The sequence below is a fragment of the Colletotrichum phormii genome (genome assembly GCF_030913505.1).
Source record: "Colletotrichum phormii strain CBS 102054 chromosome Unknown BDP81scaffold_18, whole genome shotgun sequence".
Classification (NCBI taxonomy): Eukaryota; Fungi; Ascomycota; class Sordariomycetes; order Glomerellales; family Glomerellaceae; genus Colletotrichum; species Colletotrichum phormii.
The window spans coordinates 65,036-90,905 of record NW_026851460.1 but is presented as its reverse complement, the minus strand read 5'-3'; the positions used below and the strand labels follow the sequence as shown (position 1 = coordinate 90,905).

The 25,870-nt window shown below is 51.0% G+C and overlaps 7 protein-coding genes and 1 pseudogene across 8 annotated transcripts; 3 read left to right on the top strand and 5 right to left on the bottom strand.

The window, feature by feature from the left end:
• Window positions 1-7,663: 7,663 nt before the first annotated feature.
• On the bottom strand, window positions 7,664-7,741 carry BDP81DRAFT_t256 (annotated as a pseudogene). Its single transcript has one exon. The product of its transcript is annotated as a tRNA-OTHER (tRNA).
• A 988-nt stretch (window positions 7,742-8,729) lies between these two features.
• On the top strand, window positions 8,730-10,659 carry BDP81DRAFT_326945 (L-ascorbate oxidase; the record flags this gene model as incomplete). The annotated part of the gene is made up of 3 exons (XM_060585103.1): window positions 8,730-10,073; window positions 10,137-10,412; window positions 10,468-10,659. 3 exons carry the CDS (start codon window positions 8,730-8,732, stop codon window positions 10,657-10,659), a joined length of 1,812 nt encoding a protein of 603 aa, XP_060441834.1.
• Window positions 10,660-11,024: 365 nt separating this feature from the next.
• Window positions 11,025-12,515, top strand: BDP81DRAFT_326921 (cytochrome P-450; the record flags this gene model as incomplete). Its single annotated transcript, XM_060585100.1, has 3 exons — window positions 11,025-11,103; window positions 11,141-12,264; window positions 12,336-12,515. The coding sequence occupies 3 exons, from the start codon at window positions 11,025-11,027 to the stop codon at window positions 12,513-12,515; spliced, it is 1,383 nt and encodes a 460-aa protein (XP_060441833.1).
• BDP81DRAFT_434459 (uncharacterized protein) lies at window positions 12,241-12,787 on the top strand. The gene is made up of 3 exons (XM_060590966.1): window positions 12,241-12,264; window positions 12,336-12,511; window positions 12,563-12,787. Exon 3 carries the CDS (start codon window positions 12,564-12,566, stop codon window positions 12,717-12,719), a length of 156 nt encoding a protein of 51 aa, XP_060441832.1. The 5' UTR covers window positions 12,241-12,264; window positions 12,336-12,511; window position 12,563; the 3' UTR covers window positions 12,720-12,787.
• A 219-nt stretch (window positions 12,788-13,006) lies between these two features.
• BDP81DRAFT_495347 (major facilitator superfamily domain-containing protein) lies at window positions 13,007-14,744 on the bottom strand (the record flags this gene model as incomplete). The annotated part of the gene is made up of 5 exons (XM_060595403.1): window positions 13,007-13,993; window positions 14,056-14,239; window positions 14,301-14,384; window positions 14,455-14,635; window positions 14,687-14,744. The coding sequence occupies 5 exons, from the start codon at window positions 14,742-14,744 to the stop codon at window positions 13,007-13,009; spliced, it is 1,494 nt and encodes a 497-aa protein (XP_060441831.1).
• A 1,294-nt stretch (window positions 14,745-16,038) lies between these two features.
• Window positions 16,039-17,742, bottom strand: BDP81DRAFT_463445 (ASST-domain-containing protein; the record flags this gene model as incomplete). Its single annotated transcript, XM_060594021.1, has 5 exons — window positions 16,039-16,364; window positions 16,400-16,749; window positions 16,788-16,988; window positions 17,054-17,133; window positions 17,179-17,742. The coding sequence occupies 5 exons, from the start codon at window positions 17,740-17,742 to the stop codon at window positions 16,039-16,041; spliced, it is 1,521 nt and encodes a 506-aa protein (XP_060441830.1).
• A 309-nt stretch (window positions 17,743-18,051) lies between these two features.
• BDP81DRAFT_434458 (uncharacterized protein) lies at window positions 18,052-18,548 on the bottom strand. The gene is made up of 2 exons (XM_060590965.1): window positions 18,359-18,548; window positions 18,052-18,278 (listed from the first exon to the last, which is right to left on the bottom strand). Exons 1-2 carry the CDS (start codon window positions 18,503-18,505, stop codon window positions 18,189-18,191), a joined length of 237 nt encoding a protein of 78 aa, XP_060441829.1. The 5' UTR covers window positions 18,506-18,548; the 3' UTR covers window positions 18,052-18,188.
• Window positions 18,549-19,372: 824 nt separating this feature from the next.
• BDP81DRAFT_397129 (GPI mannosyltransferase) lies at window positions 19,373-25,375 on the bottom strand (the record flags this gene model as incomplete). Its single annotated transcript, XM_060588275.1, has 3 exons — window positions 19,373-19,435; window positions 19,494-24,822; window positions 24,909-25,375. The coding sequence occupies 3 exons, from the start codon at window positions 25,373-25,375 to the stop codon at window positions 19,373-19,375; spliced, it is 5,859 nt and encodes a 1,952-aa protein (XP_060441828.1).
• Between the last annotated feature and the right edge of the window lie 495 nt (window positions 25,376-25,870).

The following is a 25,870-nucleotide window of genomic DNA, read 5'->3' as shown; positions in this document are numbered from 1 at the left end:
CTCATCTTCAGACATCTCTTCAATAAACTGGCACGTTCGTGAATTGTGTCCCGGGTGACCACAAACGCCACACCGTCGCTGACCTGTCTCGGCCCTCAGTTTGCGACCACTAGTACGACGCATTTCCTCCTGAACCTGCGCAGTCACATCTTTCTGTGACTGTATATCTGCTGCGTCAGCTACAGTAAGACTTCCTCCATGTTGTAGGCGTGTTTTCTTAGTTCTCCGTCGTCGACTGAGTTGGTTATTCTCGTCTCTAAGAATCTGTACCTCAGATCTAAGTAAGGCTACTTGGTGCATGATGCCTCTTGTACCTTTAGAAAGTCGTTCAACAGCCTCGCAAATAGAGGTTGGGGAGCTGCTTTGGTGACGAGTGATCCGACTCTTAATAAAGTTGGATTGAGAGCTTGCCTCTACTGGGTTGTTTGGTGTCCTTGAAACCCAAGGCGGAGGTGTCTGTGGTAGTGATGCTGGAGGCGTTGGAGTGTGTAGCCGGATATCCAGCTTTGATAGGACGCTTTCTGCACTCAGAGGAACAAGCCCAGCTCCTCTAAAACCCCCTTGGATGTTTTTTTCAGTCATCGCTTGACTAAATGCGCTGCGATATGCAGGAAAGAAGTCCTCCTTTGAGATGTGGGTTACGCCCCGCCGCATCTTATCCTCAATTTGTTGCCCATACGCCGTCTTTAGCGGACCAAAGCACCCAACGTCAAGGGGCTGGAGTAGATGAGACGAATGAGGCGGCATACAAAGTGTAACGATCTTGTTTGCCTTGCAATATAGCTCAAAGTCTGTTGAGTGGTGACTTTCGTGCCCGTCGACGACGAGGAGGCGATATTGGCCTCTCAAACGTGGTTTCGTATGACGATCATAGTGCTGGATCCAATCTAGGCCTCTTTCATTTGTTGTCCATCCGTTTTCTGACGTCGCAATGACCCAGTCGTCCGGGAAACCTGACTCTGTATACCAGGTTGAGAGGTGATATTGGCCTGCAACGATGATGTACGGCGGGACGTTATAGCCTTGCGAGTTGATGGCTTGAATCACTGTAACCCATTCTCGATTACCAGGCTGCGCCATTTTTGTGTTTGAACGCCTTTCAGTACTTGTGACAACCATGCCAGATGCAATCTGGCCCATCATAAAGCCAGTCTCATCAAAGTTGTAGATATCAAACTCATCGATACTATACTTCGCGATTGTGTTCTTCACAAGAGCGAACCAGCCGCGAATAGCCTCTGCATCCTCGCATTGGGCCCTCTTGTAGTCGTACCTCCGAAAAAACCGCGTCCGCAATTGTGGTTGTCGTTTGACGAAGTTTAAGGCCCAGCGCTTCCCAACCGGAGGCGCGTCGCGATCAGCAAGCAGTCGATCAGCCATTTCTTCCACACCACGGATCCGGGGAGGGAATGATCGGGCACCTAGATCGAGAATGTGATCAACTAACGTCTGCTCTTCTAGCAAAGTAAGATTCCTCGAGTTCGGTATCCTGTCGCTTCGAGATGTAGAGCCCTTCAATCGTCGACTCAATGTTGCATGGCTGACCGAGTAGATCGTAGCTGCAGCCCGTGCACTAAGCTCTGGATTGATTCTGATAGCTTGAAGGGCCAGCTGTATGCCTGACTCATTACTTCTGGATGCCATGATGTGTTGTGGAAGAAACGTCTCCATTTGTGTTGAAGCATCATCGGCGCAGTTTTGTGTCTCACTCGCTTGTCTGTCTCACTCGCTTATCATTCACGTTAGGCTAACTGGAAAAAGAGTACTAATTCGTCCTAATTGTATGAACTTCTCTTTGGAAATACCTTCAAAGTTCTGTCATCGCTTTGAAGCAGGCTTGCAACCATGCTACTTGTGTATCAGACTGTGATACTCCAGGCGTTCAAACTACCTTATAACTTACGTACAAAGATGCCGTTCACTGTTTTAACAACTTGAGCAGGCTGATCTACATTTGAGAGGGTGGCAGTGTGAACGCGATGCCGACATATTTTGGGATATCATTTTAGTGCACGTGCTCATAATTGCGTCTGCACATTTATTGTCATAGACTAAGGTAAGGTCTGATATGTCAAGTATTAGTAGATGGCTAAAAGACTCCGGGACTGAATCCGTCAGGTCGTCTTTTGAGAGTATTGGTGTTTTGATTTATTATAGGCACGTAAGTACGTAATGAGGCTCACACTTGGTAAGTATCTCTGGACGTTATCAGGTTTGAGAGTATTTTCATTGGCCTCGCCTTTACTCAAACCATGCGTGCTCCTGGAGAGACATCAGCCAGAAATCTTAGCCACATGGACATTTGTAAAACTATCCGTATGGATGGGCTACTATGGATTTCATGTTGTACGGCTCTAGGTCCGAGTGCGTACCATTCGCGTTCTGCTCTACTAGTACAGTCCTTTCGACAAGGATACCAGCGTGACCAGGCATGCTGGGTCCTCCAAGCCCCAACTAGGTGAGCTTGACTCAGAAAAAAAAACTAACGCATATTGCATCGAATTGTGGACTGGAATGATACCCTCAGTCTGTAAGCGTAGGAACTTCTGATAGCTGGCTGGCTGGCTGGCTGCTATGTGACACCACTTCTGCACCGATAAGGCTCGGGCTTTCCTTTGCGTAGATTTTCAGTGCCCACTGCTGATTCAAAAGCCGGAGACTTAGGAAGTATTAGTGCGATCGAGGCATCCCTGTTGTATTATCAAGAATGGTTTCATGCTGTCATTCCGTCTCGTCAATCGGTATCCTGGCTTCAAAGGCTAAGTACTAGTATCAAAGGGAGACTCACGGCTCTGCATGTATGCGCTCAATATGAAATCCTGATTGTTTTCTAATATAAATTAGCGTAAGAACCGCCAGGCTGTAATGGTCCTTGAATAGTGTCTTCCTACACGTCAAGTCCCCCCCCATCGTCAAGGAAGGTGGAAAACATTGCATGGTACCAATCAGTTTATAGACGATGAATCCTAGTCTGTCGCTCGGCTCATCCAAGCTGTTTCTCATTGAACGCCGTTTCCCAAGGTCCTCGATTAGACCTACCGCATCAGGTCAGGTTAGTTCCGAGTAGTTTGTCATATTGTTGGAGTCCCCGCGTTTGCTCGAGTCAGATGAAAGTAGGGACAACTGCATACATACTCTTCATCCACCTCATTCCGAGACTGAGAGGCGCTAAGTGCTCCTACAGTGTCGGCGAACGCGATGAGTCCAACATGATCATCAAATTTGGTCAAGATATGACAAAGGTTAGCAGACGGCCATGACTCTTGATAACGTGGTTCATCAGTCAGCGACGAACTTTTTCCCATGCACGTAATGGTATTTACTATTGCACAACCACAACACATTGAATTAACTATTCCTCATTACTACTCGAATCATTTGACAATTCCGTATCCTTAGAAAAGGTTCCCGCATTATGACCGGTCTCGCCACACACACCACAGCGTCTCCGAGCTGGCTGGGCTCTCTTTGATGGACCCCCCTCCTCATCCTCTTGAGGTGCTGGACGTTTCCCTTTTTGTTTCCCTTCAAGCAAACCCTGAGATTCCTCTATACTAAGCGCCCCTCCAAGCTGGACCCGCGTCCTTTTAGCCCTCCGGCGCTTACCAAGTGCAACATTCGCATCCTCAAGGGTACAAAGCCGATCAGTCAAAAGAGTGATTGAGTACGCCATTGCCTGCGCACCCTTTGATAATTACTCAACTGCAGCAATAATTGGCGTTGGTGAGCTTCCTTAATAAGCAGTGATCCGAATTTTGATAAAATTGGACTGCGAGACGGTTTGTTGTGGGTTAGAGGGCGTTTGCGACTACCAAGGTGGTGGTGTTGAAGGGTTGGCCACAGGAGGTGTAGGCGTCCGTAAACGTACATCAAGCTTTTCAATGACATGCTCTGGGCTCCATGGTGAAATTCCAGCGCCTTGAAAAGCAGCCCTAATGTTTTCTTCATTAAAAACTTTGTTATGGGCCTGGTAGAAGGCAATAAAGAACTCCGACTTGGTGATGTGGTTTATGGAGGCTTTGATGAATAGGTTGATTTCATCACCATATGCGCATTTTAAAGGCGAATAAAGGGCAATATCTAATGGCTGTAGTAGATGTGACGAATGTGCAGGCATACTGACGGTTGTAATATTGTTCTACTTGTAGTAATTGTCGAATTCGGCCGATAAATGGCTCTCGTGGCCGTCGATAATAAGCATCCGGTAGACGCCCTTCGTTTGGTTCTTAGTATGTTTCTCGAAGTGTTTAATCCAGTCAAGACCCGTCTGATTATCCGTCCATCCATTATTGGTAGGTTTGATAACCCAGTCGCTAGGAAAACCTGACTCCGTGGTCCAACTAGCAAGGTGATATGCGCCTTTGACAATCACGAACGGAGGGATGCACCACCCGCCCGAATTGATACATACAATAACTGTAGCCCATTCACGGTTGCCAGGCTGGACAGACTTTGCTTTGCCGCGTCGATCAGCGCGTGTTACTACTATTGACGCGGTGATCATGCCCATCATAAAGCCAGTTTCGTCGAAATTATATAGGTCCCCCTCTTGGATACCATACTTGGCCATTATATTGCGTAATAACACAAACCACTTTGATATAACCTCAGGATCTTCTTGAAGAGCCCTTTGATAATCGTATGGACGATTAAACTTGGTTTTCAGAGCAGGCTGCGAGTCCACAAACCGCCTGGCCCATCGCTTGCCAACAGGCTTGCCATTACGCGCTCGTAGCAAGAGATTGGCCATATCTTCCACACCAGCGAGACGCAAGGGAAACCTTCTTTGATCCTGCTCAATAACGTATTGGAGAGGCGCTTTCTCTTCGAACGCATCAAGTTTATATCGTTAGGGTTAGGCACGTTCGCGTCGGGGTCGATCGTTCATTCTATAGCGTACGGAACTTTCGGGGACACCGTAAGTCTTCGCAGCACGCAACACACGTAGTTTTTGGCCGGCGGCGCGGGCTGATCGGATAGTCTCGATGGCTAGAAGTATCTTGTCTTCTTGTGTGTAAATTGGCATAATGGTTGTGGAGTTATTACGCGTCAAAGGTTGGAGTGGTTTAATGCAAACCGCATTTGGGAAAAAGTTCGTCGCTGACTGATATTCGTCGCTGACTGATGAACCACGTTATATGATTCTTGGTACTCTTCATTTAAACCCAATCTGGGGTCGGCCTACGCCGTAGTCGAAATCAAACCTTTTAACAGTACTACGTAGTTTGTTGAATTTCTTTAGCGTGCAGTTGCAGGTGAGCTCGCATGCTAGGGCGGAAGCTAATCTAATAAGCGCCCGCAGATCTCAAGAGACCCTTGACATCAAGTCCGAGGACTCCGGACACGAGGTGGACGAATGCAGAACATAGCTTCGAGACGGACTTTCGGGAACAACCATCAAACAAAGAAACAGGCTTATACAAGGATCTGTCGCAAAAACGACGCCGTTAATTACGGGCAGCAATTAACGCCATATCCCATCGAGTGCGGATTAACGTCAAAAACGCCAAGGCCAGAACTACCCACTATTGTACCCACTCTTACTCCGCACTTTAATGAGTACATGACGAAACATCATTTGAATCTTTGTTTTCTTCCTTATTATTACCACTAAAATTATCATTTTGTTTAATGCCGCGATGTCTTCTAGCGATTCCGATGCCTCCGGGGCTTCCGGGGCTTCCGGGGCTTCCGGGGCTTCCGTACGGAGCTGTATTATGGTTGAGCTCCTTCCTGAAGACCTCGCCGTCGCTTGTACTGCCGATTGTACGCCGGAGCGGTGCGATAATAGCACAGTCCGGCCCCACGAACCCCCGGCCCCACGAACCCCTGGTCGTTGAACGCGGGCGGCCGGGCACCTTCAGACCCTTTGACGTACCCGCCCGGGGCCGAGGGATACGGGACCTACCGGCAGCCCCGCTTGACCTATTTCTCCAGTATGTCCCCCGGGACCTTGTTGAGCAGTGGGCGTAATGGACGAATACGGCGCCGTTATCTAAGGAAGGCCCCCGGGCTAAACGGTCAAGAGTGTATGAGTGGAGAAAGACCTCTGTAGAAGAGATTTACCTCTTCTTAGGAATCCTACTTTATATGGGGATTCATAATGAATCTCAAATATCAAGATACTGGTCAACTCAACAGCAAAAGGAGGATCCTATCCATCTATTTACCCGGTTTATCTCCCGGGACCGCTTCCAAAGTCTACTCCGGCAGCTACGCATCTTTAATACCTCTGATTTCCAGCCTAGCCAGTCAGGTTAACACCAAGCCTAAGCCGGGATGCCGGATATATACCGGAAGGTTAACGATTGGTCAGCCTATATTCAAGATACTGGAGATTCCTTCTATATAGCCGGCTCTGACCTTACTGTTGATGAGGCTATGGTCTGGTTTACAGGCCGGTCCCTAGAGACGACAACAATACCAACAAAGCCGACCCTAACTGGCTTCAAGGTCTGGATTCTTGCCCAATCAGGCTACTGTCTACGATGGCTCTGGCATGTACACGGCAAGGGCCCGTACGGACTAGTCCCTCAAGCCCGGCCAGCAGATAGTCAGGCTGGAGTAGCTATCACAGTCCCATTGACACCAACGCAGCGTGTTGTAACAACACTTATTACCTTACTTCCAGCTGCAGTCTACCATGTGTTTCTAGATAAACTCTTCGCGTCTGTACGGCTTCTTCGGGCCCTCCGGAAGCAGCAAGTCGGAGCTTCTGGAACCTGCCGGAAAGACAGTGGGACAGATAAGATCCTTGTCACCGAGGAGGAAGCAGAAGGTCAAGGTATCTCTTGGGGGCAGACCCATTGTATCCCTACCTTAGATGGGGAGGTATGATATTATAAATTACTTTCTATAGAAATCTCTATACTGACTAGTATATCTATTTTTAGGTTAACCAATTCACCTGGAAGGATAATGCTCTTGTCCTCTTTATGACAACTGTCTTCCGAGACGGCCAGGAGGTTACCCGTCTCCCGCGCCGGCCGGCTGGAAACTCTGCAAGCAAGCGGGCTGCCCGGCAAGTCTTTGGCCCATACGTCCGCAAGAACCTCCCAGTACCTAAGGCAATTGATGAGTATAATCATAAGATGAATGGGGTTGATATTAGTGACCAGATGAGGTCCTGTTATCAATCTAGTCACCCTATTCGTCGAGGAGGCTGGCAGGCACTTGCTTGGAACTTCCTGCTAGAAGTAATTATTGTGTGTGTGTGTGTGTGTGTTATATTTAACGCCGTGGCGGCAAGGGCGCAGCCGCCCTTGCGGCTGACCTCCCGAAGGGTATATGGCGTGGAGAGCCGTTGCCCTATAACTATTGCTAGATACAGTTCAAATCGTCCTCCAAATCGTGCCTTATGGCTACTATGCGTTCTATCTGTCCCTGGTTCCCACTGGTGCCCCAGTTCCATTCTTGAATTTTGCGGCTTAAGGCCGGATATGTCTGGAGAGGGCGGCCTGCCGAAACAGGCCCCTCGTACATGTTCTGATTTGTACAAGACCATTCCTGCCCCAGTACTTGGTTGACGACGTGTACTCGCCGCATATCCACTTTTTCTTGGTCGGAGGGTGTGGATATGAGAAAACCCTGGCGAGGGCCCGGAAAGGGTCCTAGGCCCCGCATTGGGCTCTGCCCTACCCTTCCCACAGGTAGTTAAAGCAGTTGCCGGCGGCTGGAATCGAACCAGCGACCTCTGGGCTCCAGAGGCCTTGCCAGGTGTATGCCACTACACCACGCCGGAAGGTAATTATTGTGAATAGCTTCTTTCTACAGTTCTGGGGAAAGCCTGAGTGGCAAAAGGTTAAGACCTATTACCAATAGCGGCAACTACTTACATCCCAGCTTATTCAGCAGTTTGGACCATTAGCAGGAGGTCGAAAATATTCACGGTCTCAGCGGGCTTCAGATAAGAAGAATACTTCTATTCCCTGGCAGCAGCATCGTCAGGGGTCTAGGAAGGCTTATTAGCCATGTTCCTATTATAGTAATACGGCAGCACTAAGATCTCGCCAGGCTCTTAGTAATACAACTAGGAATAGCCTCAAGCGGCAACGTAGGTTCACTCGGAAAGGCTACTTAGATTGCAACGTAGCTTTATGTACCAGGGGGGATTGCTGGTACCTCTGGCATACCCAAAATCAATAGGGAATAGAGGTACTGGAAATCCTAGTTATTCATTGGTTGACTCCAGTGGCCTCGCAAGCCCCATATTGGCTCTGCCCCGCCCTTGGCGTTTTTGACATTAATCCGCACTCGATGGGATATACCCTACGACAGGATCAGCCAAAGGCTATTTTAAAGCCAATAACGCTACGCAAGCCCACTCTCCTCGCATTCGCAGCACGCTTGGGATTTCCGATTGGAAACAATCATATTTTAGGTTTGCATCGCGGGGCTAAACCGGCACAGGGCCGCTCGACCTGCAGTGCCGACAACGTGTGCGTGCACCGCCGGCGAGGAACGCAGCTAACGCTTCGGCGGGTGCGCCCAACGGTAACTTTATTAGTGAAATGAACGAAGAGGGGCTACGAATGTCTGCGGTGATACTGGAATGAGTAGCGCGGAAGGCTAATCCAATGATGGCATTCCCTCATCTTTGCTGTGAGACATGGCGCCGAGTGAGGGGTTCGTGAGCGTCTCTACATCTAAAGTAAGGTCCTTGGCCATATTCCGTTCGTTGTATCCGGATCCCACACGCTCTCCCTTCCTCTGTGCGTTCATTGACCATGATGCAGTCGTTCGTTTCGGTACTTTGTTTCTTTGCCCTGCTTACGCAGGTCTCTGGTTGGGGCCCGCGCAAATCGGATCACGGGCCCCCGGGCCACTATGGAGGTCGACATGAGCATGGTGCCAGCTTTACGCCGGACTTTGTGTTGAAGATGACCTACGAAAACGTTTCAATCGGTTGTCAGACAAGAATGTCAGCTCTGATCAATGGCACACTATTCGGGCCAACGCTCAGACTGAAGCCTGGGCGAAGAAGTTGGATCAGAGTTTACAATGATATGCCAGACCACAATGCCACCATCCACTGGCACGGTCTGAGTATGCGCATGGCACCTTTCTCTGATGGCAGCCCATCGGCCACCCAGTGGCCCATTCCACCTGACCACTTCTTTGACTACGAGGTCTACCCCCTGCGATCCGAATCGGGCACCTACGTCTACCACTCCCATGTCGGCTTCCAGGCAACGACAGCTTCTGGTCCATTGATCGTCGAGGACAAGGCCGAGCCCCCCTACGCGTACGACGAGGAGAGGATTGTCTTCCTTACCGATTATTTCAGCAAAACGGATACCGACATCGAGAAGGGATTGGTAGCGACGCCTTTTACCTGGTCTGGTGAAACCAATGCGGTCCTCATCAATGGCGTTGGAGTCTCTGTCGGTGAAACAGCTGGAAATGGGAACTGCAAGTTGCCAGTTATCGACGTCGAACCTGGGAAGACCTACCGCATGCGCTTCATTGGTGCCACGGCCTTGTCTATGGTACAAGTTGGCATAGTGGATCATGACAACTTCACCATCATCGAAGCAGATGGTCATTATACCAAGCCTCACACCGAGAAGTTCATGCAGTTGAGCTCGGGCCAACGCTTTGACGTCATCTTCAAGGCCAAGAGTGAAGCAGAGCTGAACGGGAAAACCGACTACCTGATCCAGTTGGAGACCAAAGACCGTCCGAAGGTGTATCAGGGCTACGGTGTGCTACGATACTCCAAGGCACAGCCTCAGATCACCACGGCGCCAGTTACTCCTCCTTTGACGCTTTCGAATAAGACGTATGAATGGGCAGAGTATGCACTAGAACCTTTGGTACCCAACAACTTCCCCCAGGCTAGCGAAGTGACTCGACGCATCCACATCGACAATCGTCAACTGGCGACTCAAACTACCATTTGGCAGCTCAACGGGTTGCAGTGGAACGAGACTTCGACACCCTATGCGGGAGATCAACCCTACTTGATCAACATCTACGAGAATGGGCCGTCTGCTATTCCGAACTACACAGCAGCCATGAACAACAACGGATGGGATCCAACTACGTTGACATGGCCGGCAAAGATGGGCGAGGTAAGTAATTGCTAATTCTTTATCGCATCAACTAAGAGGATAACGAGTTAACATGACTACAAGGTTCTCGAAATCATCTGGCACAATACTGGATCTCTCGTCAATGGCAATGGTGGCCTCGATTTCCATCCCTTCCACGCTCATGGCGGCCACTATTGGGATATCGGCAGTGGAAATGGAACGTACAACTGCACCGAAAACGAGGAGCGGCTGAAGAACTACAATCCAGTCAAGCGAGACACAACAAATCTTTACCGATATAGTGAGAAAACAAAGTCCGGCGAGGTTTCCGGGTGGAGAGGCTGGCGTCTGCGCGTGGAAGACGCAGGTGTATGGATGGTAGGTTTGCTTCATTTCCACAAGGCAAGAAAGACATGAGCTGACCAGAGTCTAGATCCACTGCCACATTTTGCAACACTTGGTGATGGGCATGCAAAGTGTTTGGGTCATGGGAGATTACCTAGACATTACGGCCATTCCTGCTGTTGATGCGGCTGGATATTTGCAGTACGGAGGAAACGTGAATGGCAACGCCACTTTCGCACCATCAGTCGTGCACTTCTTTGAGGAAGATGAGGAGAAATGATACCCATAGACTGAGATAATTGTTAGATTTGATGCAACTTGAGGTCGTTGTGTGTCCGCCACCAACCCCCGGTACGACCATTTGTAGCGGTCCCGCTGCAGGGATGGTTATGGTTTATGCAGTGAATCAAAGCCTGGAAGATACCCACGTTTTGAAAGCAGCCCCTCTGTTCGTTGATCTCAACGCGATTCCTGACTCGCGATGCGCCATGTGAACTCTTTGGTGGTGAGAATAAAAAGCATTCCTGTGCCGTAAGCTTTGGCAACGCCAAGAGACCTGTGTATTCACTGTCAGTTGACATTGGCTCTCAGCAGCGGGCAAAACCTTTCTTCCAAGAGACCGGACTCTTCCAAGAGACAGGCTTCATGCACTTCATTCTGGGGTTCAATGCGCTCTGCGCATCCCATCTTGGGCTAGTGCTATTTCTTGTCAGCTTTTGTGTGAGTTAATGTAGGCTTCTTCTGATGGTTCTTGGCTGTAGCTAACGATTTGAAGTTTTCTGCTTTCGTTGTATCTCGCACCATTTACAATGTTTACTTCCATCCTCTAAGCCGCTATCCTGGACCTCGACTCTGGGCAGCTTCTCGACTGCCGTGGAACACTGTCAACCTTCAAGGCAACCTCGCCTGGAAAATCCGTGAGCTCCACGAAAAGTATGGACCAGTTGTCAGAATTGCACCTGATGAGTTATCCTATACGAGCTCTACGGCCTGGAAGAAGATCTATGGTCAGAGATCACCGGAGTTTCCGAAATGTTTTGACGGACGGGGGATCGCTGGACCTAGTGTAACTAACCCAGCGGTTCGGAATGGCGGCATCGTGACAGCCGACCAGGGACCCCACTCTCGACTCCGAAAGGCAGTCTTGCCGGCCTTCAGCGACCGGGCACTGAGAGAGCAGGAAGACATCCTTCAGCTTTATGCCGAGAAATTGATGAAACAGCTGCGATCCTCCAGCAAAACCGGAGCTCCCCAGGACATGGTCAAATGGTTTAGTCTTGCTGCCTTTGACATCATTAGTGACCTGGCGTTTGGCCAGGCGGCTGGATGCCTAGACGACGCATCTCAACCTTGGTTGCAAGTCATTGGTGCTCGAGCGCAAGGAATTGTTCGATATCAATTTGCCATATATTATGGGCTTGAGGCCTGGTTAGAGTGGCTCGCCCCGAAGGCCCAGAAACTGGCACTCAAGAGACATGGCGAGTTGACTGCAGGGAAGGTCAAACGCCGACTCCAAGAAACCGATAGCAAAAAGGATTTCATGAGCTACATCTTGGAAAATCCGCAAGCCGACCTCAGCAATGCCGATTTGGTCAGGATGGCGTCTGCTTTCATGGTAGCAGGCAGCGGCACTACGGCTACTGCACTTTCTGGCATCACCTTCTACTTGTGCAGCAACCTGAAGACGTACATCGCGCTATCGGAAGAGATCAGAACTGCATTTCAGACCGAAGATGACATATCAATGGCATCGACAGGGGAGTTGAAGTATCTCAAGGCAGTCATCGAAGAAGGGCTGAGGATGTATCCCCCAAGCCCGAGTACTCTGCCAAGATTTGTGCCTGGGGTGGGTGAAGAAATTGATGGGAGATGGGTGCCTGGAGGCGTGAGTGCCAGCCTCGGATGAAAGTCCATTCCTGATGACACAAGCAAGATGCTAACTTTTCGATGTTGTAGACGGCGGTCGGCGTTCATCAGCTTTCCGCTGGTCAGTCGGAGCAAAATTGGACTGACCCTAGGAATTTCATCCCAGAACGTTGGTTAGACAACAGCAATGACTTTTCTTTTGCCAATGACGATAAGTCTGCAAGTCAGCCTTTTTCTTATGGCCCTAGGAACTGTATAGGCAAGAGGTAGGTGCAGGTACTCCATCTAAAGTAGTCCTGTCTAACCACGTTTCTTAGCATGGCCTATGCAGAACTACGCATCATCTTGGCCAAGTTAGTTTGGAACTTCGATCTTGAGTTGATGGACGAGTCAAAGGAATGGACGTCGAGACAAAGGATATACATCATCTGGCAGAAGGTGCCTTTACTGGTCCGGTGTAAGGACAGACACTAGCAATCACTGTTCGTAACTCGGCTTAAGACAAATAAAAGAGGAAAAGGAGCGAGAAGATTTGCCAGTCACTTATTCATATTTCTTGCTGTCAGCAATTGACCTATGAGCAGTTCCATCCTTGTGAAGAATCCCAACTGCATTGTCCGGCGCCATCCCAGATAGAGATGGCGCAGCTGAACTCTACCGGTTATCTTCAAGTGCAATGGTAGCCAAGTCGTAACTTGTCGCAAAAACGACGCCGTTTTTGCGGGCAGCAATTAACGCCATATATACCCTACGACATAACTTTACATGACATAAGGATTATACACGCTGCCGTTGCGAACGGCCTCCCGGTACAATCTCTGATTTGCCTTATAGAGGTAGAACTTCAGGCCTATGGCACTTGCGCATGCAATCAGGCCCATGACCATCATCATAATGAAGGCAAGCCGATAGCGTGGCTCATCAGAGTCAACGAAGAAGTAGGGAGCAATCAGATTCCCAATCTGGCCAAGCACGTTGACAAGTGCGACAGAGATGGCGCGCTTCTCCGGTGTCCTACCCATAGTGTTGGATGTCCAGGTTGAAATGAGGGGGTTTGCAAAGTACATCCCCCCAACATACACAAAAGAAGCAGCGTACCGTGCTGTCTTGCTCTCAGTAGCCAGGCAGATGATGTAGCCAATGCACCCGAAAGCTATGGGACCAGCGAAATGGTAACCGCGCTCCTTCTGCCGATCAGAGTGCCATGCGTTCACGAGAGAACCAAGAGCCGCAAAGATATAAGGTGGCGCGGTCAGGACAAGAGTGATGGTGTTGTTGTAGCCGAACCCCCGGACAATGGACGGGAAGAAGTTCGAGAATCCATAGGCAGCTGAGATTCCGATATTCATGCCGACAAGCAGCCACATCTTGTAGTCGAAGATGCTCATCTTCAGCCCAGCCCAGACACCAGCTTTAGCTTCCGAAGTTGACACGCGATCGGCCAGAATGCGAGCAGCAGCCACCTTCCGCATGTCCTCCGTCATGGACCAGCGAGCACTGCCGGTAGTCGAATCGGGATAGTCTGGAAGGATAAAGAGGGCGATCATGGCAAGTCCTGCGCCGGTTGACGCCAAAACGATGAACAGCCACTGCCAGCCTGCTAAGCCGTATTTGCCTTCCAAGGTACCAAACACAGCCGCTGCAATGAGGCCGGCAGTACAAAAAGCCAGAGTTTGGCCAGTGTACAGCAGTGCGCAACGTAACGCCATCTCCTTACGCGTGTACCAACAAGACATGACGTAGATCGCCTAGAAAGTATCAGAAGCATGCTCGAAGGATAGAAGTGCAAAAATGTCGAGTGAGGACTTACCCCTGGGAATAACGGTGCTTCAACCACGCCGAGGAAGAATCTGACGGCGATGAGGCCTTGGTAATTCTTGACACCACATGTTGCTGCCGAGACGCTAGACCAAACCAAGGCCATTAAGCAAAGATAAAGACTAGGTCGGACTTTTCCAATAATCATGTTGGACGGAATTTGACCAAGGACATATCTGTTTCTCGGTTCAGAAGCTGAATAACACCAAGGGACGAAGGTTTTGTTCATTCGCTTACCCAACACTGAGGATTGAAACAGCAGTTCCGTACTGATAACCTTCAAGGTTGAGATCTTCGTCCAGGCTACTGAGGCGAGCTTGTCTGAGGCAGTCAATTTCAGTCAGCATGGACAAGGCTAGGCCTATCTCGTCTCATTTATGTTGGAACTTACGCGATAGACGCTCGGTCCAGATAGTTGAACAAGTAGAGTACCCATAAGCACGGCATGAGAGTCATGTCAAGTCGCTTGACGAGCTGCTTCTCGAGATCACGCCAGTTAGCGATTCCAAGAGCCTCAATCTGCTCTTCAGGAGTGGGAAGAAGATCCCCTTTGCCGTTGGCCTCGTTGGCCTCTATTAAAGAGGGGTCCTTGGTAACATGATCCGCGGTGGTGTTGTTGGTACCAGTGAAAGGAGCCGTGCCGATGCCTGGCTGGGCCGTGGGCTTCTCTTCGTTGACCATGTCTTAGGATTGCTTTGACGAAGGCAAGCTGTCTAGTGTAGGCAGTATCAAGAGAAGGTTGAAGCGTCGCATCTAAGGAAAGAAAAGGCATGGGAGGTGCTTTCTTTTATATGTACTAGAGAAAGAACCCCTTACTGATAGACTCGTACTCTTTGAGCTGCCATCATCTGGTTCTAATGGATGCTACTGTTTTCCCTATTGTGCTTCGCTTCCCCATGCTTCTCCGCCTTCCATAATGAAACTTCCCCGGACCCCGCCTCCATACTCCAGACAAGCCAATGTCTGGCGGGTCTCCCCCGGGTCAAGAGAAGCCACAGGTAAGAATCCAGGGATCAGACTGGAGTTGCCCTCAGCCCCGCCTCAACGAAAATACTGGGCAGTGCTCTCCAGATTTGTGTTCCGGAGGCCTACCAAAGGACTACTTTCGACGAGAGTCCCGAGGGAGGCGTAAGACCTCGCGGAACAGCAGTTTATCAAGGTGGAGTCTCCGCGGTGAAGCTGAAATAGTCTTGGCCACTGGGCATGCATATTACTTGGAGAACCACGGACCAAGACAAAAGCCTCTGGAAGCACCATACGTAAGCCGATCTCCGGCTGAGCTTCCTTGGCCCCAAGATAATTCGGGAGAATTCGGATAATGTGACTAGGTCTGACGCTAAATGAAATCGAAACTCTCGTAAGTGGTGAACCTGTTGTGGAGTGTGTGGCCGTATTTTCACGATACTGAGTTGGAGGGAGGACAGGGTTGGTTTTGGTAAGCCAAGACATCCAAGATACCAAGATCTCTTGGTAGTCGGGAGTTGACCGAACGGCCTGATGTTAACGAGAATCTGGCTAGAATCTCGACTTGGCTCCTGTACGATGACCACGCCCAGTAGAGCCGCAACTCCAACGTCCATGGATTAAATCCTCAACCCCACCCGTACGCATGAGAGATGATTAACACCAAGAATATCGCAATCGACTCGGATTGCACTTGAATTCCCGACAGGACACGCTGTTTCCGCCAATACCTTGGCCTGAAGACATTCAGTCCATCGATAGTAGAAATTTCATAAGATCTTCATGTTTTCTAAATCTGATCAGTGATCAGTCCTTCCCTCCTACTGGCTCTCTGCCGTAGCAGAGAGTATGATGAGCCTGGAGGGATCTCATGGATGAAATCTCTAGAACCCTCTTCGCCACAACCCTTGTCAGTCAACGTCAAGACTGGTCGTTTCTGTCGTTAAAAACTGCATGTGCTCTCAATCCTTCATAGTTGTGCTCGGAAATTGTTGACACTATCGAGATAAGTTCAAAGCTCCTCTGACCATTGCACCGACGTAGAAGGGGGCGATAACTCGTTCCTCGAGATCGTCGTTGCCCGAGTCTGCCCCAGGATCTTGCCGCTGGCACTGACAGCTTGGGCGAAAACCAATGAGTTGTCTTCATTGACCCTTCCTGAAAACGTAAAATGCGTCTCAAAGCCGTCTCTTTTGATCTCACCCAGTAGACGGGCATCCGCCTCTACTGCACTCGTAGAGGAGAAGCGCCATGATGCTGCTTCGGTACCTCCATTCCACGAAACGTACACGTCGATGACAGAGTCCTTTCCACTGAAAGCAACTATGGCCGGCTCCTCTGTGGGCGTTCCCGTCCAGTTGAAACGGAAACACGATAACTCTGGACTAAATGGCCTTCGGGGGCTGAGTCGAGGTAGGCGTGGAACAAGACGTCACCGTCATTGCTGTACTCGGTCACTGCGCCCGCCTGGCCCCAGTTGATGAAGGCATTACCGTTAGGAAGCACTTGGAAGTTTCCCTGAGTGTGAGCCGATAGTCTATCCGGGGCGTTGTATGTTTTTAGAGCCTTGGCTGTGCCATCGGTGTGGTTGAGTTGGTAGATGCGGCCGCGCGAAAACGGATTCGTCTTGACTGATGTGGAGTGCGTGCCGTTGTCAAAGAGCGAAATGATTTCGATCTTTCCATCAGCCGAACGACTGCGGAAACGTGCGTGATGCTGGTAGCTAAAAACGTCTTCCTTTGAAAGTACGAAGGAGGACACCCCCCGTGGAAACCTCCCAGTTGCCAGATAATGTCGCCACTTGTGCCGTTGATCTTGAAAACGGCCGCCGTGTTACGTGCTGACACGAGGTAGTTGCCCTCATCGTCTTTATCAACACTGTTGACGTGGAAGTAGTTCCACCCATCAGCCTCGGTTCTTCCGCCTCCTGGAAGGCCTTCGCCAAAATCGAGCGGGAATGCACTATCTGTATAAGGTCTTAGATAAGCGGGCTCATAAAGGCATGTTGTCTGGCCAATGACTCCCACTTCGGGTCTACATGGTCAAGACTTTCCCATTCGAATATAATTTCACCCGTTTCAATGTCAATCTCTACCACCTCAGTCAGCTTCGGATATCTTCACTAGTATCGAGTCTGGAAGCACATGAGCACCATACCTTGGAACCCGGCGGAGATGATCCATGTCTGGTCTTCGCTGCCTCCCCAAGGCTTCAGAGAAACGGGCCTAGGAATAGGCGTTTCTACCAAAGCCGTCTTTCCGTCAACCAAGCGAAACTCATGGGCCGATACTAGTCGGTGCGGTCCAACTCGCACCACCTTTGCAGCTTCGTAATCAGAGCCTAGGAGTGTATGATATCCAAACATGCGGCCATGGTGCCCGTCAAGGAGACCTTGAAAACCGCGAAGATATTGCTGCCCGTTCCAAGTATCAGGGCGAAAGTTGGCAAGCCAGCCGGCATAGTAGCCAATACTAGACCATACGAGTTCCCCGTCATCTCGGAAGATGTAAGCTCCCGGCTGGTTCAGTCCGCTGTTGCCTTCTTCAAAGCCAGCATAGGGGGCGACGAAGATGAACCCCTTTTCCACTGAGTCCGCGGCCGGGATGGTGATGTTGAGTCTCGGAGGTGCGAGGTCAGGTCGCGAGCGAAACTGCCAGTCAGCCGTAATTGGTGACACAAGGGCACCCACGGTCATGAACGTAGTGAAAGCCCTCATATTAGGCTTAGGATTCTCAAGTAGTGGGTAGCAAGAAGTGAGCTTAGGCCTACTTCGATGTCACGAAGCAATGCAGTAGCATCGACGATTCCGTTCCTTCATACACTAAGTGATTTCCGACACAAGGCAAGCACCCATTTCTTCATACCGAATTGAAGTAGACCCCCTCCACGTCAAACGCAAAAGATAGTTCAGATGGCACAATCCATTTGACGTGCCGTTGTTGCGCATCGTCTCCGTCTTGTCTCCGTCTTATCCCCGCCGACTGTGGACAAGACCTCGTCCGATGTAACTGCCCCAATCAATTCATCAACACTGATAGTATGAGTTTGTGGACATCGAAACCTCAAATGAAGACTAGTATTGAAGATCACATCGCTGGAATGACGCTTTTTGAATGCACCGCTAAACGACTTGAATGACCAAATGAATCCACCGCTCCATATCTAGGGCTCGCAAGCCTCCCCAGTAGCCTGAACCGTACCCAATTTATCATCACAGGCAATGTCAAACCTCGACTTGACAAGAGCATTGGACTGGTCAAAGCAACAGATTCATTCCCTCGTCAGTACGACATCCTCTGAGACACGTCCATGGTATGTTCATGGTAACTTACGCCCTTGCCAAGAGGAGCACCTCCGGCCGTAGAACAGACCCCATTATCCTCAATAACCTTGTTGCCCACGTCTTTGCAGAGGGAAGTCGTCTTGGCGCTTAGACTCATGGTAACGAAGAGAACAAGTGTTGCGATGGTGGTCTTCATCTTGGCTGTTTCGTTTATTGGAGCAAAGGTGTGGGGGAAGTTGTTGTATCGCGTAAGGTAGAGAGGGATGAGTCGTGTGAATACTGTGCTGGACGAGCTGATGACCTGATAATTAAGACGAACCAAACCTGAACACGACAGCGTGGTTCATCCAGTTCATATACACCTCTCCATGCTTCAAAAAAGCCAAGGCAAAACAAGGCAACTACTAAGCTGAACTCCAGCCCAGACCTGAGCTCGCCCTGCGAGTCATTCTCGCACGAGGACGGTGAACCGCCCCGTCGGGACGTCTCAGATGTCAGGGCCTGAGACTCCGAAACGGCGACAGCGAGCATCCTGTCCCTGCTGCCGCGCGCCCATTGCCCATATCACACCGCGGGAGAAGGACTTGGCATCAGCCCTTTGGACCCTGGAAACTGGGCGTGTCAGACTGTTCCAGAACGCCGCGTCGCGTAGGCTGAGTTCGTCGCATTGAACGTGCTCGAAATAAGGTTTAGTCTCCCGACACATGTCGTGACTCGAGGCATCCATACCTGGTCCCCAGCTGATCGGAGCCTTGCGACAAGACTACGAGCTCACAGGTAGGTCTCCCAAGTCCCTCGCGAAGACAAACAACTCTTTGGATAGATTCCGAAGCCAAAGCAGTCGAGGTTATCAATATGTACGATCAAAGCATGGATATGAACTACAAAGTCTACTAAATTCACAAGCACAATGTTTATTTATCCTGGGCCTATCTATCAAGGCCATGCAATCCTGCCTCCCCCAGTGGATATCATTCCGTCACCATGCCTTTTATGACTGCCCATGTCCTAAACCGAATCAACACACGCATGCACGCTACATGCTTGAGCCATGTCGCGCCGACTATGCGAAATAACTCTTCCAGAGCACACCTTCCAAATCCTCGAGCTGTTCTGATGTGAAGTACTGTTGATTTGTTAGACGATATCCAACACGAGGCTGAGGGTAAAATGATGGACTGTACCTTTTGATCCACACTCCAGCTATCTTGTCTTGTCTTCTTGAAGTCGGACAAAATTGATTTGGTAGCCTTGCCAACCACGCCAGGATCACTAGCAGCACGAGTAGCAAGGATTTGAAGCACCTCCGGCATCCAGGACGGGGGCGGTGTGGCGTATGGGAAGGCCTCGATGAGTGCTCCGAGACCTAGAACAGCAGCGTGACGACGCACAATCTGCTTGTTGTTGTCCACAGGCGTCTCAGTGCCTGGGAGCTTCCTCTTGGGCATGGGGTTAAGGCGAAGCTCGTTCTCGAAGCGTTTCTTGAGGAGTTCAATGGTGGGGTCGCGAATTTGCTTTGGCGAACATCGAATCATGCCGGCCAACGTGGCCGATGCGCAAGAGCGGACTTCGAGTTGGGGGTCGGCGAGCATATCGCTGACGGCGTTGAACAAGATGTCCCGTTGCTTCTTCTCGATGAGGAACAGGCGACGGAAGTAAATGACTTGCATGTTGACCATGGATCGCAGCCGCTGATGCCAGCTCGTGGCAGACTTGCCGATGCGGACCAGTGCATCAATGAAAGCCCCATCTTCGCCAATTCTGAAAGGAATGTTCGGCAGATGACGGTAAACGTGGTAGGCGAGCCTCATAAGCTCGGGATCCTCCTTGACGTCCATCATGTGTAGAAGCTGTTCCATGAAAGGCTCAGGGAAGAATGGCATCAGCTGTGTGCATTCCTGTGACGACAATGTGCTATCAAGCCAGGTCAAGACAGTCTTCGAACCACTGGTGTAGGACGAAGGTGTCTGTTGACCAGGGGTACGTTCATGTCGCCACTTCTCGAGACGGTCGAAGATCTCAAGCATAGTCTCGGAAAATTCCTTGCTTGCCTCGTACGGGCGAAGACCGAGAGATGAGGCCGACTTGTTGGCCTCCAGCAACTTATCGACGTTCTCGAAGGATTCGTGATAGCGGGTTCGATAGATGGTGGCAATGACGCGGCCCATGGCTTCTCTCACGGTCTTGTAGGGGTGGTCAATGTGTGCGAGGAAGTCTGCGAGAATGGGCTTCTCGTGACGGAAGTGCCAGCCCGAGTCTGTGATAATGAACTCCAGAACCTGGACCTTGCTGGACTCCTTGAAGGCAGCATTGGAAGACATATCCAGCCGGAAAGAACTCAATGCGTCAACGAGCTCGTGCGACCTACGCGGATCCTTCGGGTCAACCGTCAGATGCAAGCATGAGACCCAGTACTGCAAGTTCTCCGGTGTGAGGTCCTCGTTAAGGACCTTCAGCATTAGAGGCGCGGCGAATCCCCATACTTTGTCGCGGAATTCGGGCGGATCATCGCTTGATCCGCACAGAAGCGCCGCGATGATCTCTGCCGTAGCACGGTGTTGATGCTTGTCGCTGCCGTCGCCATAGACTTCATTGGTGAGTTCTTTGACGTCATCTAGCTTGATCGCAGTGCCCCCATAATGCATGAGATCAAACACGTGCATCAACATGTACACGTTGCCCATGCGGAATCTATCAGCGTTCGCATCGCGAGGTTCCTGCTTGAGGTAGTCGAAACATGTCTTCAGCCACTCCTTCGTGATCAGTTGGCCGATTTGCTTCCGGACCGCCGTCTCGGTGTCGTCATAATCGGTGAAAGGCATGGGTTTCGCACGCGATGCGAGGAACTTCTTGCCCCAGACCAGCCATCCTGGATGATCAGAGTCAACCATGTACTCTGCAGTCTCGGGACTGCCGGCAAATGCATCCAGATACTTCTGCGTGAAGGCTGCATCGCCTTTGGGGACCTCAATCGTGATCTTGTTCCGGTCCTTTTCCTTCTCAAGAAGATAGTTGCGGTAGGTGTGGTCATAAGCAGCACGCATCTCTACAGCTTCGAAAACGCTGGTAAATGCAGCCATGTAGCTGGAGCGCAGGCCAGGGTGAGTGTCGTTGATACCCTCTGTCACTAAAGCGATGAACTCAGGAGGCGCGACCGTGTCGAAGCGCAAGCACATGTTGCTGGCAAAGATTGCGCATCGAGACGCGATCTTCCAGTGAGCTGCTTTGGCCATTTCGGTCAACTCCAAGCCTAGCGCAAGCTTCTTCTTCTCGACACGCTCTCGCCGTTGAACAATGAAGTTGTGGCGACTTTCTATGGCTTTGGAGCAGTCGTCTGAAGGTTGGATCTTCTCGACAAAGTCTTGGTTGACGATGATCATTCGCTCAAAAGGCTTGCCAAAGTCCAGCAGAGGGAAAAGCGCCGTAGCGTTGAGCTGCTGAATGCTGGGCTTGTCAATGGTACCAGCACGAAGGTACAGTTTGAGCGCATCCGGAGCAAATCTCCAGTCCTTGACCATCGTCCTCAATAAGCCAGTGAAGAACAGGGTATACATGGCACCCTTGATGCGATCGTGGTCGACTTCGTCCAGAGCTACTCGGAGTCTGTCCAAAAGAATTGGGATCACGAGAGGCCGACCACCAATAAGGGCTTTGAGAGACGAATCGAGAGCGCTTTGTGCGACACGCCTGACATCAGCGTAAGGGGAAACAGATGACTGGGCAAGGTTGAGCAAGAGTTGTTTATCCAGGTCACTCTTTTGTCGCGCTGATGCATTGTGCTTGACACGGAGGAGTTGGTACGCATCCGCTCGCTTGATCAGCAGTGGTCGTGGGTACACTTTGCGAAGGCCACTGATCTTGAATGCAGAGATGTCCGACTTGTATAGGCGAAGGTGTCTCTCCAGCGGATGGGCAGACCGCTCAATGCCAACGTCAGTAATCCAGGTCCGATAGGCCGCATACAGCGTCGTGAAACAAGAGACGTCGTCTTCTTGATTTTGGTTGAGAAACTCGTGGCTTCGGCACAGCAGTTGTCCCACATCCTCCCTCAGCTCATGCAGCTTGTGGTAGGCAGGATCTTCGACAGTCAAGAGATATCCAGCGTCGTAGCGGTACTGAGGTCGTGTCTCCTCGTCTTCGGCCGCCTCAGCGAGAGGATCGTCATCATTCATTTCTGTGTCGCCTTCGCCGTCCACACTGGATTGACCATTCGGGCTTTCGCCGGAGGCACGGTGCGCATCAAATAACGTTGCCACTCCAGAGATGACCAACCTTATCTGTTGGAACAGCCGAGAGACCTCATCCGACCACTCCTTGTTCTTTCCCGTTCGGCTGACTGGAGGCTTTTCGCTCATCAAGAGATCCAGCGTCTTTGTGGCTGCTTTGGTCTGAGAATCAAACAGCTCCAGAGCAAATTGCACTTCTCCAGCCGAAGGTCGATGCCACTTGATTGTAAGATCAGCAGGAGAGGTTGTCTTTCCCCAGTCGGTGACATCGAGTCCGTGCTTGATAACATCGGGCTCGTACAAAGCCGTGTCGATGGGATAGGTGTGTGTCAGGTTCAGTAGCAGGTGGTGAATGTAGTTGGAAATGTGAATGGTGGGTAGACCACGGCACTTTTCTTGCATGTATTTTGCAATGTCATGGAGCTCGGTCTGGTATTTCAAAACCTCATTACCAACATGTACAACAGCCATGCCTAGCATGCTCACATGCCAAACAAGAGCACGGTCTCTTGGCAAGTAGTCAGTGCCGCTGCTTCGGTCTGATGCAGCATGATTGAAGTCAATTTCATTTCGGATGTTGACAATGAGCATGGGAATGAAGACCTTGAGAGTCTTTTCGGGGTTGACCTTGCAGAGGGCATTGAGAATCCAGGCCATTGCGTCTCTAGCCTGGTGCACGACGTGAGTCGAGACGAAGGAAGCGAGCTTCTCGAGGGCTGTGTCGAAAAGCTCAGGGGACAGTGATGCGAAGAGAGGCGAGAGGGCTGCCGGCAACGCGTTGATAACATTGTCCTCAGGCGTGCCTCCCCTGATGTGGGAAGCATCGGGCAGATTCTCCAAGAGCGTAAAGACTTTGCCCAAGAGGGCGATGACGAACTCGCCGAGTCCAGCTGTCGATGATCTGAGGACGTTCGCTTCGTCCTCGTCGGAAAGCTCGGTTTCGTAGTCCAGTTTGATATCCTGGCCCTCACGCTCCATGCGTTCCATCTCACCCTGTACCCACTGCATGGCCAAGCTGGTGTCGTGGACGTAATCGCCATCCTTGACAAGAGGCACCATGGGAATACTGTAGGCGACACTCTGGAAGAAGTTCAATGTGTACTGCGTCTTGCCCAAGTCATTGGCATCGATGCCCGGAAGTGCAAGAGCCAAAAGAGCGGTGATGTGGCAACGGAAGCCCTTGGTCTTGGACATGACGTTGGCAATCATTTGCAGGCCATTCAAACTTGACGTTGTCCGGTGCACTTCGACGAGACCCTGCAAACTTGGGTAAAATCGCTGCAAAGCTCCAGGCAGAATGAGATTTGGCTCGAGGTATGCCAGTCCTTGAAGCGATGCGTAATAGTAATGTGCAACTCTGTTGCTCTTGGAGAACAGACCCATGTATGTAACCTCCTTGAGGGCAGACACGAATCGTTGCTTCAAAGCGGGAGTGATCTTGCGATCTTCTGGCGTATCCAGCTCGCCGCTCTTTTCGCGGTTCCATCGAGACACAAAGATATCTGTCAGGTAGACGGTGAACTGACCCAAAAAGGTGGTCCACGATCCCACGTTGGAAGGGTGGTAGAATGTGTCGATGGCTTCCAGAAGGCCCTCGAGGCTCGCCAGAATCGAGCTCTCTTGCTCCAAGCACTTGGGCGACAGAGAGTACACAATCCACCTGGCGATCATATAAGCCGTAGGGTATTTCTTCTTGTCCTTCTCAAGATACAAGCCCAAGCCTGAAGAGTAGTCCAGTGTCGAGTATGGGGAATTGGACTGGCCGACCGGAATCTCTGTCAAGCGAAGAACGGCAGTGAAAATCCAATCGGACTGTTCCCTGGTGAAAATACCGTGGGCATCAAAGGATGTATTGGAGGCCTGCAAAAAGTCCCTCGCCATGCGGGAGTAGAGATCAATGAAGAAGACATCGAAGCTCTTGGATCTCGCAATCAAAGACCACAGGTGGAATAGTGTAGGCATGAACTCTTGCGGCTGAGAGCACGGCACGTTTTCTGGGGCAGCATCGGTGGGAAGCAGCGCGTTGATAGTTCCGACGACAATATAGGCGTTCGAGACATCCGATGTGCTAAAGTAGGGTAGGAATTCGTCGAGCATTTGCTTGCGGTCCTTGGGGTCGAAGTATGTCTGGGCATGGAGGCACAGTTTCCACAGTTGCTTCTGGGAGCGGCGGCGGTTTGTCTGGTGTGAAGCAACCTCTGATGGAAGCACCAAAGCCTTGATCTCGCGCCATAAGGGGCGCCAATCGAGTAGGAGGTCATCGACGGGTTTGAGGTAGTGGTACTTTCTGCACGAGGAAATTGGTCAGCGGCTGGTCAGGTACGGAGAAACAAGGTTGGTTGGGAAGAAGCGTATGGATGAGTAGCAGCGCACCTCGTCAGGATAACAACCATGCGCAGGAAGCGATCGGCAGTACTTGGCTCAAGTCCAGGGGCGAGACACAGGTGATAGTAAAGCTTGGCCAAGGTTGAGCGAAGCTCCCGTGTCATCTCAAACTTGAGATTCAGCCATCCCGTGAGCTCCCTTGTCCAGTGCAAAGCACCGGGGCTAAAGTCTTCGGCCTTGATGGCGATGTATAGATGCTTCAGAATACCGGCCAGAGCGGCATCGCGCTGTGATTCCTCTTCGACGGGGAAGGGCAGGTGATTGAAGTAGCTAAATGTGCGCGGGCGGTATCGCTTCTTGTCGTCCTCGTCGTTCTTGGTGTAGGGCGGACCGGGGGAGTTTGATCTTGAGATGGTATCGACCGAAGCGAAGTGGCTAGAGAGGAAGTGTGCGGTTGAGGCAGCAGACAAGGCTGCGGCATGGTTGGAGGGCTGCGGCCCCGGTGTCTCGTCCATGGCGGCGATGGCGTCGTGTCTTCGACACTAGACACTAGGAGTATGGGTGGGAGGTGTTTTGCGACTCTGGATATGAGCGACCGAGCGGAGGGGTAGCAACGATCGGGGTGGTCGCACAGGTGCAGCAGGAATCAAGTTCCCGCTCCCACACCACAGCTGAGATGCAATGCAGCTGGGGGCGTCCGTGGAGGTCGGGTGTCGTCGGTCGCGGGGCGTGCGTTGATCCGGGGGGATACAGCGCGAGATTGAAGGCGAGGCGAGACGACAGTCGACGGATCAGCGGATGGGTGGTGGTACGAAGAGGACGTCAGGAAGAAGTCGAAGAGGAGGGGGAACGTCGCGGGAAACCAGGTCGGATTCTGGTGGACGCTGGGTGAAGTGGTTGTCTAGCAATGGTGGTCAATTGTGTCGTTTTGTTGGAAGTTCGACCAATGATGAATAATGGACGATGATGCTGTCTGGGTCTTGTGTCTCCGCAGAACCCCCGTTTGGTCG